The sequence below is a fragment of the Lepisma saccharinum genome, chromosome 7 (assembly GCF_977018435.1).
Source record: "Lepisma saccharinum chromosome 7, izLepSacc3.1, whole genome shotgun sequence".
NCBI classification, from domain to species: Eukaryota; Metazoa; Arthropoda; class Insecta; order Zygentoma; family Lepismatidae; genus Lepisma; species Lepisma saccharinum.
The window spans coordinates 18,599,964-18,614,760 of record NC_139235.1 but is presented as its reverse complement, the minus strand read 5'-3'; the positions used below and the strand labels follow the sequence as shown (position 1 = coordinate 18,614,760).

At 38.5% G+C, this 14,797-nt stretch overlaps 1 protein-coding gene across 3 annotated transcripts in view; it reads left to right on the top strand.

The window, feature by feature from the left end:
* Nucleotides 1-14,797, top strand: part of Eaat2 (Excitatory amino acid transporter 2) — a 151,107-nt gene that overhangs the window by 114,881 nt on the left and 21,429 nt on the right. For all 3 annotated transcript variants that reach the window (XM_083125048.1, XM_083125049.1, XM_083125047.1), the window contains 2 exons: nt 13,516-13,558; nt 14,000-14,124. In XM_083125048.1, the coding sequence (XP_082981174.1) occupies nt 13,516-13,558; nt 14,000-14,124 (168 nt within the window). The remainder of the gene's footprint in view (nt 1-13,515; nt 13,559-13,999; nt 14,125-14,797) is intronic.

Below are 14,797 nucleotides of genomic sequence, written 5' to 3'. Positions count from 1 at the left end.
AGTTGAGATCGTTCCGCTTTGCAGTGATGTCTGGTGCTCGTTCTGTCATGTTCCTTAGACAACCGTCTCGTGAGAGACAGTTGCCTTAGACTATCGTACTTTCCAATATGGCGCCAGGCGTTCCGAGCGAACCCGGCCGGACCAGATGCTCTGAGAACACCGTCAGACATTTCGTTCCTTCTTGAAGATAGGTGGTATGTGCAGACCCGGCGCTCGCAGCCACGAGCAAAATTAGAAGAAAGTTATTTTGTATTAAAGAAATTAATTTAAACGTACCTATTACTGTGAAGAGGGCTCCCGCGAAGTCTACTGTTAGGGCTCTAGAGCTTGGTGCAAGTGGTCCCGCTCAGGTTTGATTCCCAGTACGAACTCTCAAAATGTCTGTGTTAATCCAGCATCGTGAGGACAATTAAGGAGCTACTTCAAAAGAAGCAGTGGGATGGAATGGGATTCGATGCGCTCAGCACGGGTCACCCAAAGAAAAGTTGATTTGCAGGTTGTGCCCCTAAGACAGCTCTTGCGCCACAGCATTACTGTGAAGAATTTTGAAATTATAGATAAGTTCAGTTCTTTTGCTTCACTCCTATCATCCCATTTTTACTATTCAAATATCTAATTCTAAAAAAAATGCACTCGCTCGAATCGTGACGTGGGCTTGGATGTTCCTTTGCGAGTGTCCCTTCTTCAATTTTCATGCTCATTGTTACGATTTAACTAAAGAGACAGAAAAGTTGACGTCTAATAAGAAAAGTTGGCATAAACATAGTCCCATTGCTGGCACAAACACTCATTTGCCTGTCACTTTTATGCACTGAATGTGGCTGCAGCATTTAAGCAAAACTCAGTTTGCAAGAATTTATTTTCAATGTGTTCTCATTTGAGCTTTTCTGCATGTATAGTAATTTCACGATTTTTTTTAGGCAAGCAATTCGCAACACAGAAATGGCGTCAATTTTTAGTCCAAGCACTTCAGATTGTAAATGGGGCTTGTATAGCAGTCTCGTAAATAAATGAACGGCAAATCTAGAATTTGCCACGTCAAATTTGTCTTCTCAATAATTTCTCACATTCTCGTCGGAAGGAAACATGTAACATAATATCAGGTTTTTTTTTAAATATTGCGTTTTACTGTAATGGACGACAGTATTTGTGTCTCAAACTTAGATATGAAATGAGAATCCTACAAAAATAAATCATAAGGAACACACGAATACAACAACAAAAATTACACAAGATTATTTCACTTTCTAATCAGGGGTGTATTGTCTTCTCTTCCGCGGCCTTCCTCCCTCTGACGTCGAGCAACTCCATCCGTTTCCAAGGGGCTTCAGAAACGGGCCTTTCAAGGCAGGCGGTGTGCAGGTCAAAGGACCTTGGGTCGACATATTGCCCTCGCAGATGAAATAGAAGTAAAGATCTGGAGATGTATTTTTTTTTAATTGCTTCTCAAACTCTCCCAAAGAAGGAACTTTTCCAGATTTAGCCCGATTTTACCACCATGCCGAAGTGTCAACAAATTTCAAGTCATTCTTGTTTGACACAGTAGTGCGTGCGGGTGTGTAGAATCGAGATTATATGAATGTCTAGCGAACGGGACAAATTTCGTAAATTTGAATCTGGATTAAAAAGAGAGAAAAAAAAGACGCGTTTTTAAGAAGTCAGAAGGGTGCCTTCGAAAAAGTCTTGCTGCCTGTAAATACAGTTTCCATTTCAAATTTCACCACGATAAATCAGGAAATAATGTAGATACACTTCACGTCAAGTGTTTGTGTGTTTGTGTTAGTGTTAATGGTGATGATGGTGGTGTTACGGAGTGTGTTCGCGATATAGTTTAAGTCGTATGTACACCAGTGGCGGCGGTGACCTTAAATGTAGCTCGTCTGTGAACCAGGTGCCAAATGTAGGAACTAATTGCGAGGAGGAGTATGTTTCATGTTCATCGTCTGAGCCAGGTGACATTATAAGTAGTGCTCGAAAAATTTTCTTCAAAGCTAGGCAGGCGCCAGGAAAGTACCTACTAGCAATTGTGCATACTACAGTGTTTCAAAAGTCACACAACCCAAACTTTTAAAATACATATCATGAAAACCGTAAGAGGTATTTACACCAGGTTTTCTGCACTAAACTAACCATGTACGCTATCACTGGGTTAATAAATTTATGTTAGCATGTATCCAAATAAAAGCAATTACATTATTTTAAAAGAATATCGTTAATTTGCTGAAAACATCTGAGAATTGATTTTCAACAATATATACCAACGTAGAAATTTTCAGCGAAAAATGCAGGTTCGACCAGGACTCGAACACGGGTCTCTGATATAGCGTGCCATTGCGTGCGTGCGAAAAATGCATTAACATCTCTACGCTGGGAGGAACCAGGCAATGTCGAAGTCTACTGTGTTTCAAGGGCAACAGATCCCGTTGCGGTAGCACTGGCAGAGACGATTCCACACAGGTAAAACAGCGACAGCGAGAAATCAGGAGAGGCCAGGCCGGCTCAGTGGTTAGAGATATCGTACGGTATGCCAGAGACACAGTTTCGAGTTCTGGTCGAGCCTGCAATTTTCGCTGAAAATTTCTACGTAGTACATCTTCTGTGTGTGCGTAATCTTCAATAATAATACAAACTCTTAACAATTTGTGGGATCATTTGTTGGTGTTTGACTAGTCGTAAAACAGTTGCTTTGTGAGGTACAGCAGAAGCAGGGCATTTTTTTTGGAAAACCTCTTGCACATGAGTGTAAGAATGAGTAGTAAAATACTCTTCAGCAATGCACACGCGCTGCTCCAAAGAATACGCCATGCTCAAACAATTAAAAGAACAGGCATAGTAGCGTCGAAAGTGAACGAAGAGAATTCAGTGTAAACAGAGGCAGACTAGGATTCTCTCCAGAGCCAAATTTCGCCACAAAATCTGGGTTTATGATTTTTCACGTAAATGTATAGCCAATACTTAGGCACATGTGGCGTGCGTCTGTTGACAATATTTCGACCTGCCGGACCCTGTGGCTGAGTGGTTAGCACATCGCGCTGCGACGCCAGAGGTCCCGGGTTCGAATCCCGCTCGGGCATGGTTGTTTGTGAATGTCCATTCATCAATTTCATCACTCATCCCCATCATCGAAAATTAGCCAAGAGGCACAAAACGCGAAGTAAAATAAACTAATTGAATCAAATATTTCGACCTGCTAGCATTGCCATATATGTCCCAAAAATGACACTTTTTCACTCAACCCATAAATTCGCCAATAAAAAATCCATCAAATGTTGCACATGACCAATATTGGTCGCGAATGACAGATTGACATGGCATCAGTCATCAGATATCTAATTATGACCCTTCGATAATTTCTTACGTATTTTTCTTTCAAAAGTGCATTTCTGGAAAATTTTTAACGCTGCCTTCCGCCAGTTATTAATTTATCTAAACTTTCTTTATGGAGAAAACTGATAATTTTAAGAAATGAAAAATATCTCAATGGATGAGACTATATAATGCAGAAAACCCGGTGTAAATATCTCTTACGGTTTTCATGATATACATTTTCAAAGTTTGGGTTGTGAAACTTTTGAAACACTCTGTATAAGAAGCTGAGCATGACTGTATTCAAAACATCGCTAAATCATTCGAGAAAACAGGAAATGGGGTGTTGGGGGACAAAGAGTAAGAAATTAGGCCTATTACTGACTCTCTGGAATGTTCACAACGTTGATAAAAAAAATGATCTGCTAACTTGCGCTGTACTGCAATTTGAACGTAGAATCATCAAAATTTCGTACATATTACAGCATAAGATCACAGTCGCCAGGCTGAAATGTTTAGCCGCCATGTGATTATAAGCGTATTATGCAAAATGGGGAAACGGTCGACAGAAGGTGGTTCGTACTCAGTGGCGTGCCCAAGGGGGGGGGTTATGGGGGTTATAACCCCCCCTTTTGCCCAGTATTCCTAAAAAAGAATGTCAAAGATAGGAAAATATGACAAAATGTGGGCCTGACTACCAAGAAAAAGTATACATAACCCCTCCCTTTCGAAAATCCTGGGCACGCCACTGTTCGTACTCGAAGAGGAAAGATAAGATTTTCTGTTTTTGTTGTAAGCTGTTTGGGAAGAAGGGTGGGGGCATGCTGGTAAATGAAGGCTGCGATGATTGGAGGCATTTGAGCTATCTACTACAAAACCATGCAATATCAGAAAGTCAAATTCAATACCTTAAATAATGGACCGAATGTGAATGGACTGCAGAAAAACATAACTGTTGATGAGCAACAGGGACTGTCGATTTGACAGGAAAAGCAGCACTAGCGTGAGGTCTTGAAACGAACACTGTATGTCAATAAGTATTTGGCAGAGCATGATTTTGCATTACGGGGCCTGGGGCATAACATATTCGCGGGACGAATAATATTTTTCTTTTTTTACTATTTTTTCCTTAGTGTGAAGTACAGGTGTCCTACAAAATCATAATGTAAAAACTATTATATTTTCATTTCGTTTTCATTCTGATGTATACGTCGTTGCCTTATCAAGGGTCCCGGGTTTGATACCAGGTGGAGGCACATGGCACAGTGGTTCGGATCCCACTTTAAACTGTAGGATCAGTACCGATTAGCCTATCTGGGCATAAAGTAAACTTAAAACAACAAATCGATCACTCGATCTCATGTACCCCTAGTACATATTTAATTGCAAAACCGGGAATGTTCAATATCATATTGTTACTTTAACTAAAAAAGTAGCAATATATTTAATAATATCCAATAACATTGTTTTCTTTAATTTTCATTGAATTTTTGACACTGTAGTGAATTTGCATTGTTTCCATAAAATAATATTTTCATATCATATTCAATTCTATAAGTAAAGAAATAATATATGTTAAGTATTTTTGATACAAATATTTGGAATCCTATCTTTATATAGTAGCTACTTTGTTATGATTTCAGTAATTTTGGATATGATTAAGTATGTCAAAATAAGACACGAATGCAGGCTATATCAGATTAGTTACTTAATTGGAAGCACGAGCATCCTTATTAACTCGTAAAAAAAAACTCTCGGAAACAATTATTTTTATCTAGCGCGGTGTCCCCTGGAATGCGGAGCCTCGGGTGAGTGCCGGAGTTGCCACCCCCTAGGGCCGACTTTGGCTGCCATGATCCCCTTTCCGTATTTAGTGCGTTTTCTGGCAGAAAAAATACATATAAAAACAAGGGTAAATTTACAGTTGGCTGGGGACACATGATAAAATATAATTTTTTTCTAGGGCTTGTGTCACTAAAACAAGGTCTCAATCAGCAAAAATTGTTAAGAAAAGTTGGTTGTCAAATTTTACATTTTATTTGTGCTAAACGGCGATCCTGCGAACGCGTGCTTAATAATAGGTAATAATTACACCGTTCTAATAAGCAGGTTGGTGTTAGAGAAGAATTTTACGATAAACTGATGTTATAGATATTTCAGCATTACATAACACAAAGGCCTCGCGGATATAGTTCGCGCAGGGTCTCGCGTTCCCTAACGGCGGCCCTAAGGTCCGCCGTTTACTCATGACCTGCTTGGTTACGAACAATCGCAGATAAGTTGTATGGCCCTTCGAAGAGCCAAATATATCTTAATTACATTAGGTTGGGCTAAGTAACTTGATTAGCATGGTCATTATTCGTACAACATATATTGTCTCATTTTAATTTATATGTTCTTGGTACTGAACTACTATGAATCATTGTTTAACTCTCAACCATAGGCGTGCGCACGGGGGGGAGGAGGGGGCAAGTGGGGTATTTGCCCCCCATAATCATGGACGTCCGCAGATTTATTTCCTACAGAGGGACAAGCAAGGTATTTTTCCATGGGGCATGTTACCCCGATAATAGTGTTGCCCCCTCAAAAAACACCAGCATTCCTGCATCCCCATTATAATAATTAATGCAAATTACTATGACTGAAATCAAATTAGGACTATACGTGTGAAATATATACTTTTACGTTCACATTCGTTTTCTAAGGGGGAGGTGTGGCCATCCTTGCCCCCCTCCCCCCTTCCCGACGTCCATGCCCCTATACATTATTACATTATTGCCGAGGAATCTTATCGCCGTTATTAAACGATATTATACTCTTAACGAAAACGAAGTATTTTCAAACCGGTGAAAGGTCAAAGCAACTTGAGGGGAAGGGCGCAAGCACAGGGGGGCAGGGGGAATTGCCCATTTTCTTTGGACGGAAATCAATTCTAAGGGGGACAATGGAGTCAAACTTCAAGCAAAAGAAAGTAAGACTAACAGAATCTAAGAGTAGTAGGACAAAAGGATACTCAAGATGGAATCAGTTTTCACGTATTTCTTTCATTAATTTTTCCAGACTGCCAAGAGCACCTGAAGGGGTCACAGAGGGCTCCCCCCCCCCCCCGACTGAACTTTCATCAAGGCTTTTGCCCTCCCTAATCAGAGGGGCTGCACACGCCTATGCTCACAACAATAAAGCACTTGAGAAAATTGCAAGTTCCGTAAGTCAATACTAAGGAATTAATAACTTTTTTTAATTCTGATGTCTTCCCTGCTGCCGATCATCTTTTTATATTGTTTCAAAGCACCTGGCATGCTCCGATGCAATTTATCATGATAAATTAAAATCAAATTATATGTGTGATTTTATGTAGCAACTCCACATGCAGCATTGAATTCCCCATGTTCTTAAATGGGAGAACAGATGCCTGTCAAAAACTATCGTGCTGCCATCTGCAATTGACTTCGCCTGAACAGCCCCATTTAATCCTCGGCCTGGAAGGTAGCCTGGGGAAGCATAAAAGCTGAGTAAAATAAAGAATAAAAATTCGTAATCATAACATTGCAATTCCAGTTGTAAGTAGAAACGCACTGGGATCTGTTTTTGCATCTCGACACGTCTCTCCGGCTCGTTATTTAAATTACCGGTTGCAGCGAGTGCCGGGACGACTGGAAGAGCTGGTTTCGTGCCCAGGTGAGCCCCGCCTTGCTGCAGCACGCAACGAAATGTCCATCATCGTGAGCCCCAGACCTGTTAGTGTGGCGCGGGTAATCAACATTAAGTGCTACGAGGGAATTCCCGTGGGGTAAACATTTGATTGTTGCAAAGTCTACCGTGCCACACTCAGATCCATTTGGTAAACGAGGGTGAAAAAATTCTGGGTGAATTCTTATGCAAGACAAGTTTTCATGGGTTCAAGCCTACAAAACCTAGTGGACATCGCAACTGTGGGCCTGACTAATGGAATCAGCCAATAAGGGCGTGTTTCTTGCTGGGCGCGGCGGTTTGATGGTTGTATTTTCCTGCTTCAATAACTTTCTTTCGTACTTTTGAATCCTGATCGCTGGATATTTTAAAAGAATTAATCCGTTGTTGTTAAGTTAGGCTTTATTCTGTTAATAATTTTAAGTGTTACTTGTTACTTTTCCGAGTAACAATAATTGTAACTAGTTACTTTTCATGGAAAGACTTTTCTTCACATTTTTCTTTTCGAAAGAAATTTTCTTCATCCTGATTTTTACAAAATCTTGAACCAAATACTCTCTTGAAATTGTGGGAAAAAAAGTTTACAGCAAATTCGCCACTGCGTGTGTCCCCAGGGGCTTTATTTTAAACTACCCAGATATGTCGCATCTTCTTGGCTCAACAATATATAGCAAAATCAGGGTTTACCATAGAAATAAAATGTGAATCATTTTCAAGCAACAGAGTTTACTTTGAATTTTATTACCTATATATTTTTATGTATAAAATCTATTAGGTTATCTGAAATATAATGAAAATTGATGTTAAAATTTCTCATTGTATCAGTAAAATAAAACAGCCCCTTACAATTCACGCATGGAACATGTTATCTAAAGTAACTGTTAAATTTTGATTGATTAATTTAAAATTGTTAGGTGCGTCGGCCATTTTGCACGTTTTCAGTTGTAACTTAGTTACTTGCTTGGCTAGGTAAGTGTAACTGTAGCTCAGTTACATAAGAAGTAGCTTTCCAAACGAATAATTTCTGTTAGGCGTTCTAGATGTGATGGTATTTACTATGGGTGGTAGGTTTGATGCTGTTCGTAACTTTCCAACACCATATAGGCCTATAATGATTTAGAATGGAAGGTGATGAAACTCACGTGTCTCATAGCTTAACTTACCTCGTGTTCATGTAAGAAACGCGCTACTATTGGCTGTTTGTCAAAATTGTGAGTATCCATTCCAACAGTTGTGGTTTCCACCGGTTTGGAATGAACATATAAAGAAGAATTCGTTGACTTCCCCCACTGAATTCTAACACTAGTTATAATGGAGAATTTATGTACTTTCCATACGATGCCCAGTCCTCTAAAAAAAAACTAAAAGTTCGAATGTTTTATGCTTTAGATGACAGTGGGGAGTGGAATGTTATGGTAAAGAGATGTTACTTTGGATATCGGGTTGCACGCATGAAATAATAGCTAACGCATTCTATTTTTCTTTCAAGAGATTGTCCAGCAATTAGTGTAAGTTAAACTTGAGGTGCATATCTTCCCCTGTCTCATTTACGTAGATAAACGTGCAACAACAGTATTCCTGCTCTGTGAACGCTGAAACACAAACGCACATCATTCTGTAGGTGAACATAGCACGTCAGCTTATAACATTAGATACTCAGGGTCATTTTTCGTGGGAGTTCGTGCCAGAAAGAAAAACAAACATCTGATACGCTTTGTGTCTTACAATTCTCTATGGAACTGGAGATTCAGGCCAAGTAAAATGTGCTTCTTCTACTTAACGAAATGTCTGTATGGAAGCAGTATCCTGTAGCGGCACTGAAGTTACAGTGTAAACTCTTCAATGAATTACAATATAATGAACTGCGACCGTACTGTTAAATCGTGGGCATATTCTTGTGCTCAAATCTTGTAATCAAATTCGATTTTAGACTGTAATAGCAGAATATTTATTAATTTTACATTACGAAACACAGGGTTGATCTTCAAATTGGCACTGCATTAAGACCATGATTAAGATAGTAATTGTCTGCTCAAGAAAATTACACCTGAATGTATTCTGAGCTGATCGTAGCAAAGATAGTGAAATAATTAATTTGGATAATTGACATTTATTCATATATATTTATATTTTAAGTAAAAATTGAAAAGAAGATAAATTTGATGATAAAGTTGGTTTGTTCCACATCTTAAATCTGTTTAAAATTATGAACCATGATGCCCCAGCTCTCACCAAATACGCAACTGTGTAAGACATTTTAGAAGTCATATTATTATCTACATTTTGCGTATATTTTTCACTTCATTAATTTCTATGATGTGTCACGAGAGAAAAGTGATGGGCAATTTGCGCGATAGTACTTAAGTATCCAACTGCGGTAGAAATAATATGCACAAACAATGCGCGAGAAGATCGATAAGCTTCATGAATTTGTGATAATTTGCAATGGGTTCTGGCAGCACTGATATTTATTGCTCTTTTTTTCTGTTGCCTGCGAGCATTAAAACACCGATGAAAAGATATTATTGGGTTGCATTAGGTAATATTTTTATTTTTAAAAGAAACAAAGACCTTGAATCGCATGAAAATAGACTATGCATTTATGACCTCGCAAGCGAGCATTTGCAGGAGCTGAGAGAGCTGGCTGAACACAATGCGACTGAAATCAGACGGGGCGATTTATAGAAGTGGGCAGGCAGGTTGTAGAAAGTTCCAGGGGAGCCGGCGTTGTAAATCGATACTGCTCTGAAGCCGGCATGTCGGCGATATCTAGACCGAGATTAATGACAAAAAACCGTGGAACATTACGTCGTAAACCTTGGCGCTGCGTGAAGCAAGAGGAAATCATAAGAAACTAAGTTTTCCACCGCTGATGAACATAATACCGTGTTCGGAGGTAAATTTGACCTCTACGTGCTTAACCAAGGTTAGTTCAAGGTCACGATGGAGCACAAGCAGCTCTTTCCTTCCCTCTCTTTTCGGAGGAGGAGGGAACGGGAGGAAAATAGCCTGTTTTAAAGGTGAAAGTGCCTTTACACCACCCCTTTCTCGCTAATGTAATGAATGAACGTCTGAAATGAACTAGAATATGGAAAGTGGACATGGCACATAAAAACTCGCGCAATCAAATTTTATTTTTTCATTGGTTTTATTTTTATGACTATAAAGCACTACCTAAATTTTTCTTCTGGTGTAAGGGGTTGCCCTTTTCTTATGGCACCCAAATGTCAACTGTTCTCCCACTGCATTTTGCAGAGTAACGAGGCTCTGGCGTCTGGACTCAGCCAGTATAATCCTCTGTGAGCCTTTTCTCGCCGACCTCCGTAGCGGAGTGGTTAGCACAGCGCTACGACGCCAGAAGTCCCGGGTTCAAAACTCGGCCAGGGCATGGGTGTTCTTTGCGAGTGCCCGTTAATCACTCTTTAGCGATTAGCCAAAAATGGCAGAAATGCGATGTTAAATAACAAAAATAATTAAACAAAATCGAAGTTGTGTTGTCCGCCAGCTGGAAATATCTATTGGTTCCAATTTAAATTTCAATTGGAATGAATTGGATGCCCAATAAATAGGGTTACCAGATCGCTGTACGGGAAATGTACGACATGCTGTCCAAAATGTAGGATACAGAACATTCTCAATAAATAATACATATTTTTATAGAACACGTTAGAAAATAGTTGAAAAAGACACTTTTTAGTTTAAAGAAAATGAATTCTTAATGAATTTTTAAATACAAAATTTCGAAACTTGCAAGCATACTAATCTATGCATTTCTTACTACATGATTTAAGTGGTACTTCTCAGAGGAGACAATTTTTATCAAAATTTCAGGTTTAGTCAAACTATATTTATGTTAGAGTGGACAGTCAAACTTTTTGTAATTATAGGGACCAGTACCAAACATTTTACAGACTTCATGAAAAAATAATTTCTCTCGTGAGTCTGTTGTGCAGATGGTAATGAAAATACTCTCTCAATATTTGAATTATGACCTGTAATGGCAAACAAATATTCAGCAATTAGCGTAATTTAAAATGGTTCCAGAAGTTTCATCTTGGGTAGCTTTTAGTTCGATAACAGGGTGTCTACCAAAATACACATCCAGAATTCTTGATTTTTCTGGACTTTCTAGACTTTTTTTTTCTTAACGTTTATTTATTCGACCCCTACTTAGGTAAAGTTGGAAATTAGTAATTAAGGAAATAAATATTTATTTAACGAAAATCCCTACCAGGGCCAGTTAAGATGACAATTGAAGCTGAATTTAAGAAGAGAATTAGATCTACTTTCTCGTATTAATGAATGCATCCTGAACTGTGTTTGGCAGACAAGCGAGGCTTTGGCGTCTGGACTCACAGCCAGTATACTCTTATGTGGGGCTTGTGTCGGTTGTCCCTATATGTTTGAGAGTGTCCCTTCATCCATCTTATCTTACCATCATTCATCCTCATCTTCGCGATTAGCCAAAGGGACAGAAAAAAGTGAAGTAAAATAAACTAAATCAACCAATCAGTCATTATGATAGCAAAAACTCTTGACCACAAGAATAATTTATTGCCTTTTTATTGACATATTGACCCCTGAATAACTTTCTCTATACCCCTGCTTTACAATCAAATTATATTGAATAATGAATACTGAGTAAGAAGGGGCAACACCTTGTTCCATCAGTATAAACCCTAAGGCAAGTGGTCCCAAATCTTTGTTCCTTAATTGCTTCCGTTTTCCCGTTTGTTTAATAGCAGGACAAACTTTTTTCCTTTTTGGGCAATGACTGAATCAAAATAAATTTCACTTGAGTTTCGAAGCACAGTCCATAGACTTGTAACTTGCATGATTTTTTTCTGTTACGTTTTTTCCTAATTAATATTATGTAACGCTCAAAATGTAGGACATTTATGATATTTTCCAAATTCCTCCCGGACGCCGGACATAAGGCTAAAATGTAGGACATGTCCGGGAAAAACCGTCCTCTTTTATCTGGGCGTGTCCTCCTTTCTTGGAGTATAGCATCGACTGTAGCAAATGTTCTGCATAGAGAATGCTTCCACACATAATGATATTCATTCACTTAGGGCGCGTTAAATATTAGAGCATTGCCCACCAAGCAATCTGGGAACTGAACATGATCACTTTCCCGACTGAGTCATTAGTAGGGGTGTGCGGGATCCAGAAAAGTCGGTAAAAAAAAATTCCCGTCTCGATCCCGACTTCAGAAAATTATTTCTAGACTTTTCGGGATCCCGAGCAGTTCAGAACTTCCAAATGGCCGTTTTAAAATATTGGTTAATTCTTGATGTTTTCTGCAATTGTAAGTGTCTTGACACTTCTCAGAAATGGAAAAGGAAATGACGTAAAATTCGCGATTTCCACAGCATCGGGAATTTTTTTTTAATAATTTCCCGTTCCTGAAAATTTCCCAGCTTGGTTGGGAAATTGAGGATTTTACCCACCCGAATGTCGGGATTTAAAAAAATTCCCCATCCTGACCAAAAAAGATCTCTCCCGCACACCCTTAGTCATTAGTATGTATTATTCTAACTCGTTGCTTAGCAATCCGAGACCTGTGAAACACATGTAATTTGAGCAGTTCCTTTTTGATTTACTGATATGGTTTATTTTAATTCATTTTTCTGCCACTTTTGGCTAATCGCGAAGATGAGGATGAGCGATGATATGATTTTGATGAAGCGAGGCTGGGATTCGAACCCGGGACCTCTGGGATTGTGGCATGGTGTGCTAACCACTCCGCCACACAGGTCGGCCAGTTCATTTTGGAGTCATACATACACGATACAGAAACGCGCAGTGAGAATTTTCATTATTAAGTCATATTTACTTATGAAATAACTAAGCGAATGTGTAAATTCATCAATGATCTTGCAAGAAAATATCCAGCTTTTAAAGGTTGGAAGAAACTAATATGAGGTAAAGTGTAAGGTGACTCTCACTTTCCCCTGCTGTTGAAATAGTGCTAGAAATGTTTGTGGCATTAAAATCATATTTTTTGACCCAATCTAAACTACCTAAAATTTAAATTCGGTTTTTGGAAATAAGTTAAAGCGAAGCTTACTTGTTACATTTGCAAGCACTTATGGTGATATTCCATTCTAATATCAAAGAATTCAATGCTGCTGAATCAAGGGTCTGCGAACGAATAATGTAGTTCCTTAAAGAGAAAAGTTTAATACAGTTTTAAATACCTTCACCATGTCATGCCCTTAGAGCTCGGAACTGTCAGCTTGAAAATGTTGCACTTTTTTAAAGAGTAGATTTGTTTTATTATTAATGGTGATAAATTTAGGGGGCAACTGTCTCCTGTTTGCACACGTATGGTCTTTATTTTTATCTTTCTATCTGCAAATGAAGAAGTAACAATAAAATATTTTTTCCCCTACTGAGGTGTGACATGACTGCTTTGTATGAGCATAAATTTCAATTTTGTAGCTGTCGTGGGTGTTTTCAAAAGAATGCTGCTGAAACTTTAAAAAAGTAAATATTTTCTCTTCTTTTTTTCAGAAATATCTTCCCTGACAACTTGTTCCAAGCAGCATTTCAGCAGGTATGTTACTAGTAGGGCTAGTAGTGAAAATAGTTTGATTTTAGTTTTTTAAGTCCACTTTATGCACAGTAAGGCTAATCGGGACTGAACCTACAGTTTAAAGTGGAATCTGAACCACTATGTGCCTCCTCCGGGAATCGAATCCGGGACCCCTTGCTTACATGGCGACGATGCTACCACTGCACCATCGGGGAGGCCCTGTAAATAGTTTGAAAATAGATTTTTAATTATATGTGGGGTTCAATTTATTGAAAGTAATATCTTAAAAGCAAGTACGTAAATTAACTTTTGAAATAATTGTTTAATACAATTATAAATACGGAGAAACTAGTACTAGTACCTCCATATTTATATACTACCACGTCTCTCTTTTCCCAATTATAAATACAATTATAATGTAAGAATATTTTTTTTGTAATTGCCTTCTTTTTTTCCAACCAGGCACACACTGTCTACGTACCAAAACAACAACATGTGCAGAATGCCACTGACTTGAGCAATGGCCCTGATCACATAGAAGCTATAAAACAACCAAACATTGAGATGGTTCGCTCAGTTGAATACAGGTGAGTTGCAACAAGAATAGATTCGTTTAGCGTCTCGGCCTCAGGCTACTGTTACAACCAACATTTGCAAGGTCATCGCCAGAAATTTCTGTTGTGATGGATGGTATGACTCTATGATCATTGAGACTTAAAAGCAATCTTTTCTCAGACCACTAGGAGACCTTAGAAGCATGCTGGAGTCTTGTTTTGTAGCTAATGACAGCCTAAATTTCACTCTTTGGGGCTGTTCCATGAACATTTATGCATCCATAGCCCAAAAAATAAATATCAGAGATTTTTACAATCAACAGGAGTTGCTGAGAATAAACAGTCTTTAGGAAGTTACTTTACACAGAAAGTATTTGCTACTTTATTCCTAGATAATCTATAACTTACAGAACATGTATGTATGATATGCAAGCAGGCTGTTCTTTTCTTTACTGATGACTGTCTAAAATTCATTAATTTTTATTATATTTTGTTTTATCTCGTATGTTTAAATATGTATGTATGTAAAGACTTGAGAATATTATGGAAAGCAAAGCATTTGTGCCCTGGGTGTTGGGAGGGGAGGTGGTTTGAGGGGTCCATTGACTGCCCCAACCTAGAAATTGGCATTGTTTATTTCAAGTTACAAACTACCAGAAAGCTTGTTACTTTTACTGTTAATAATAGAAATAAACTTCAATTAGTA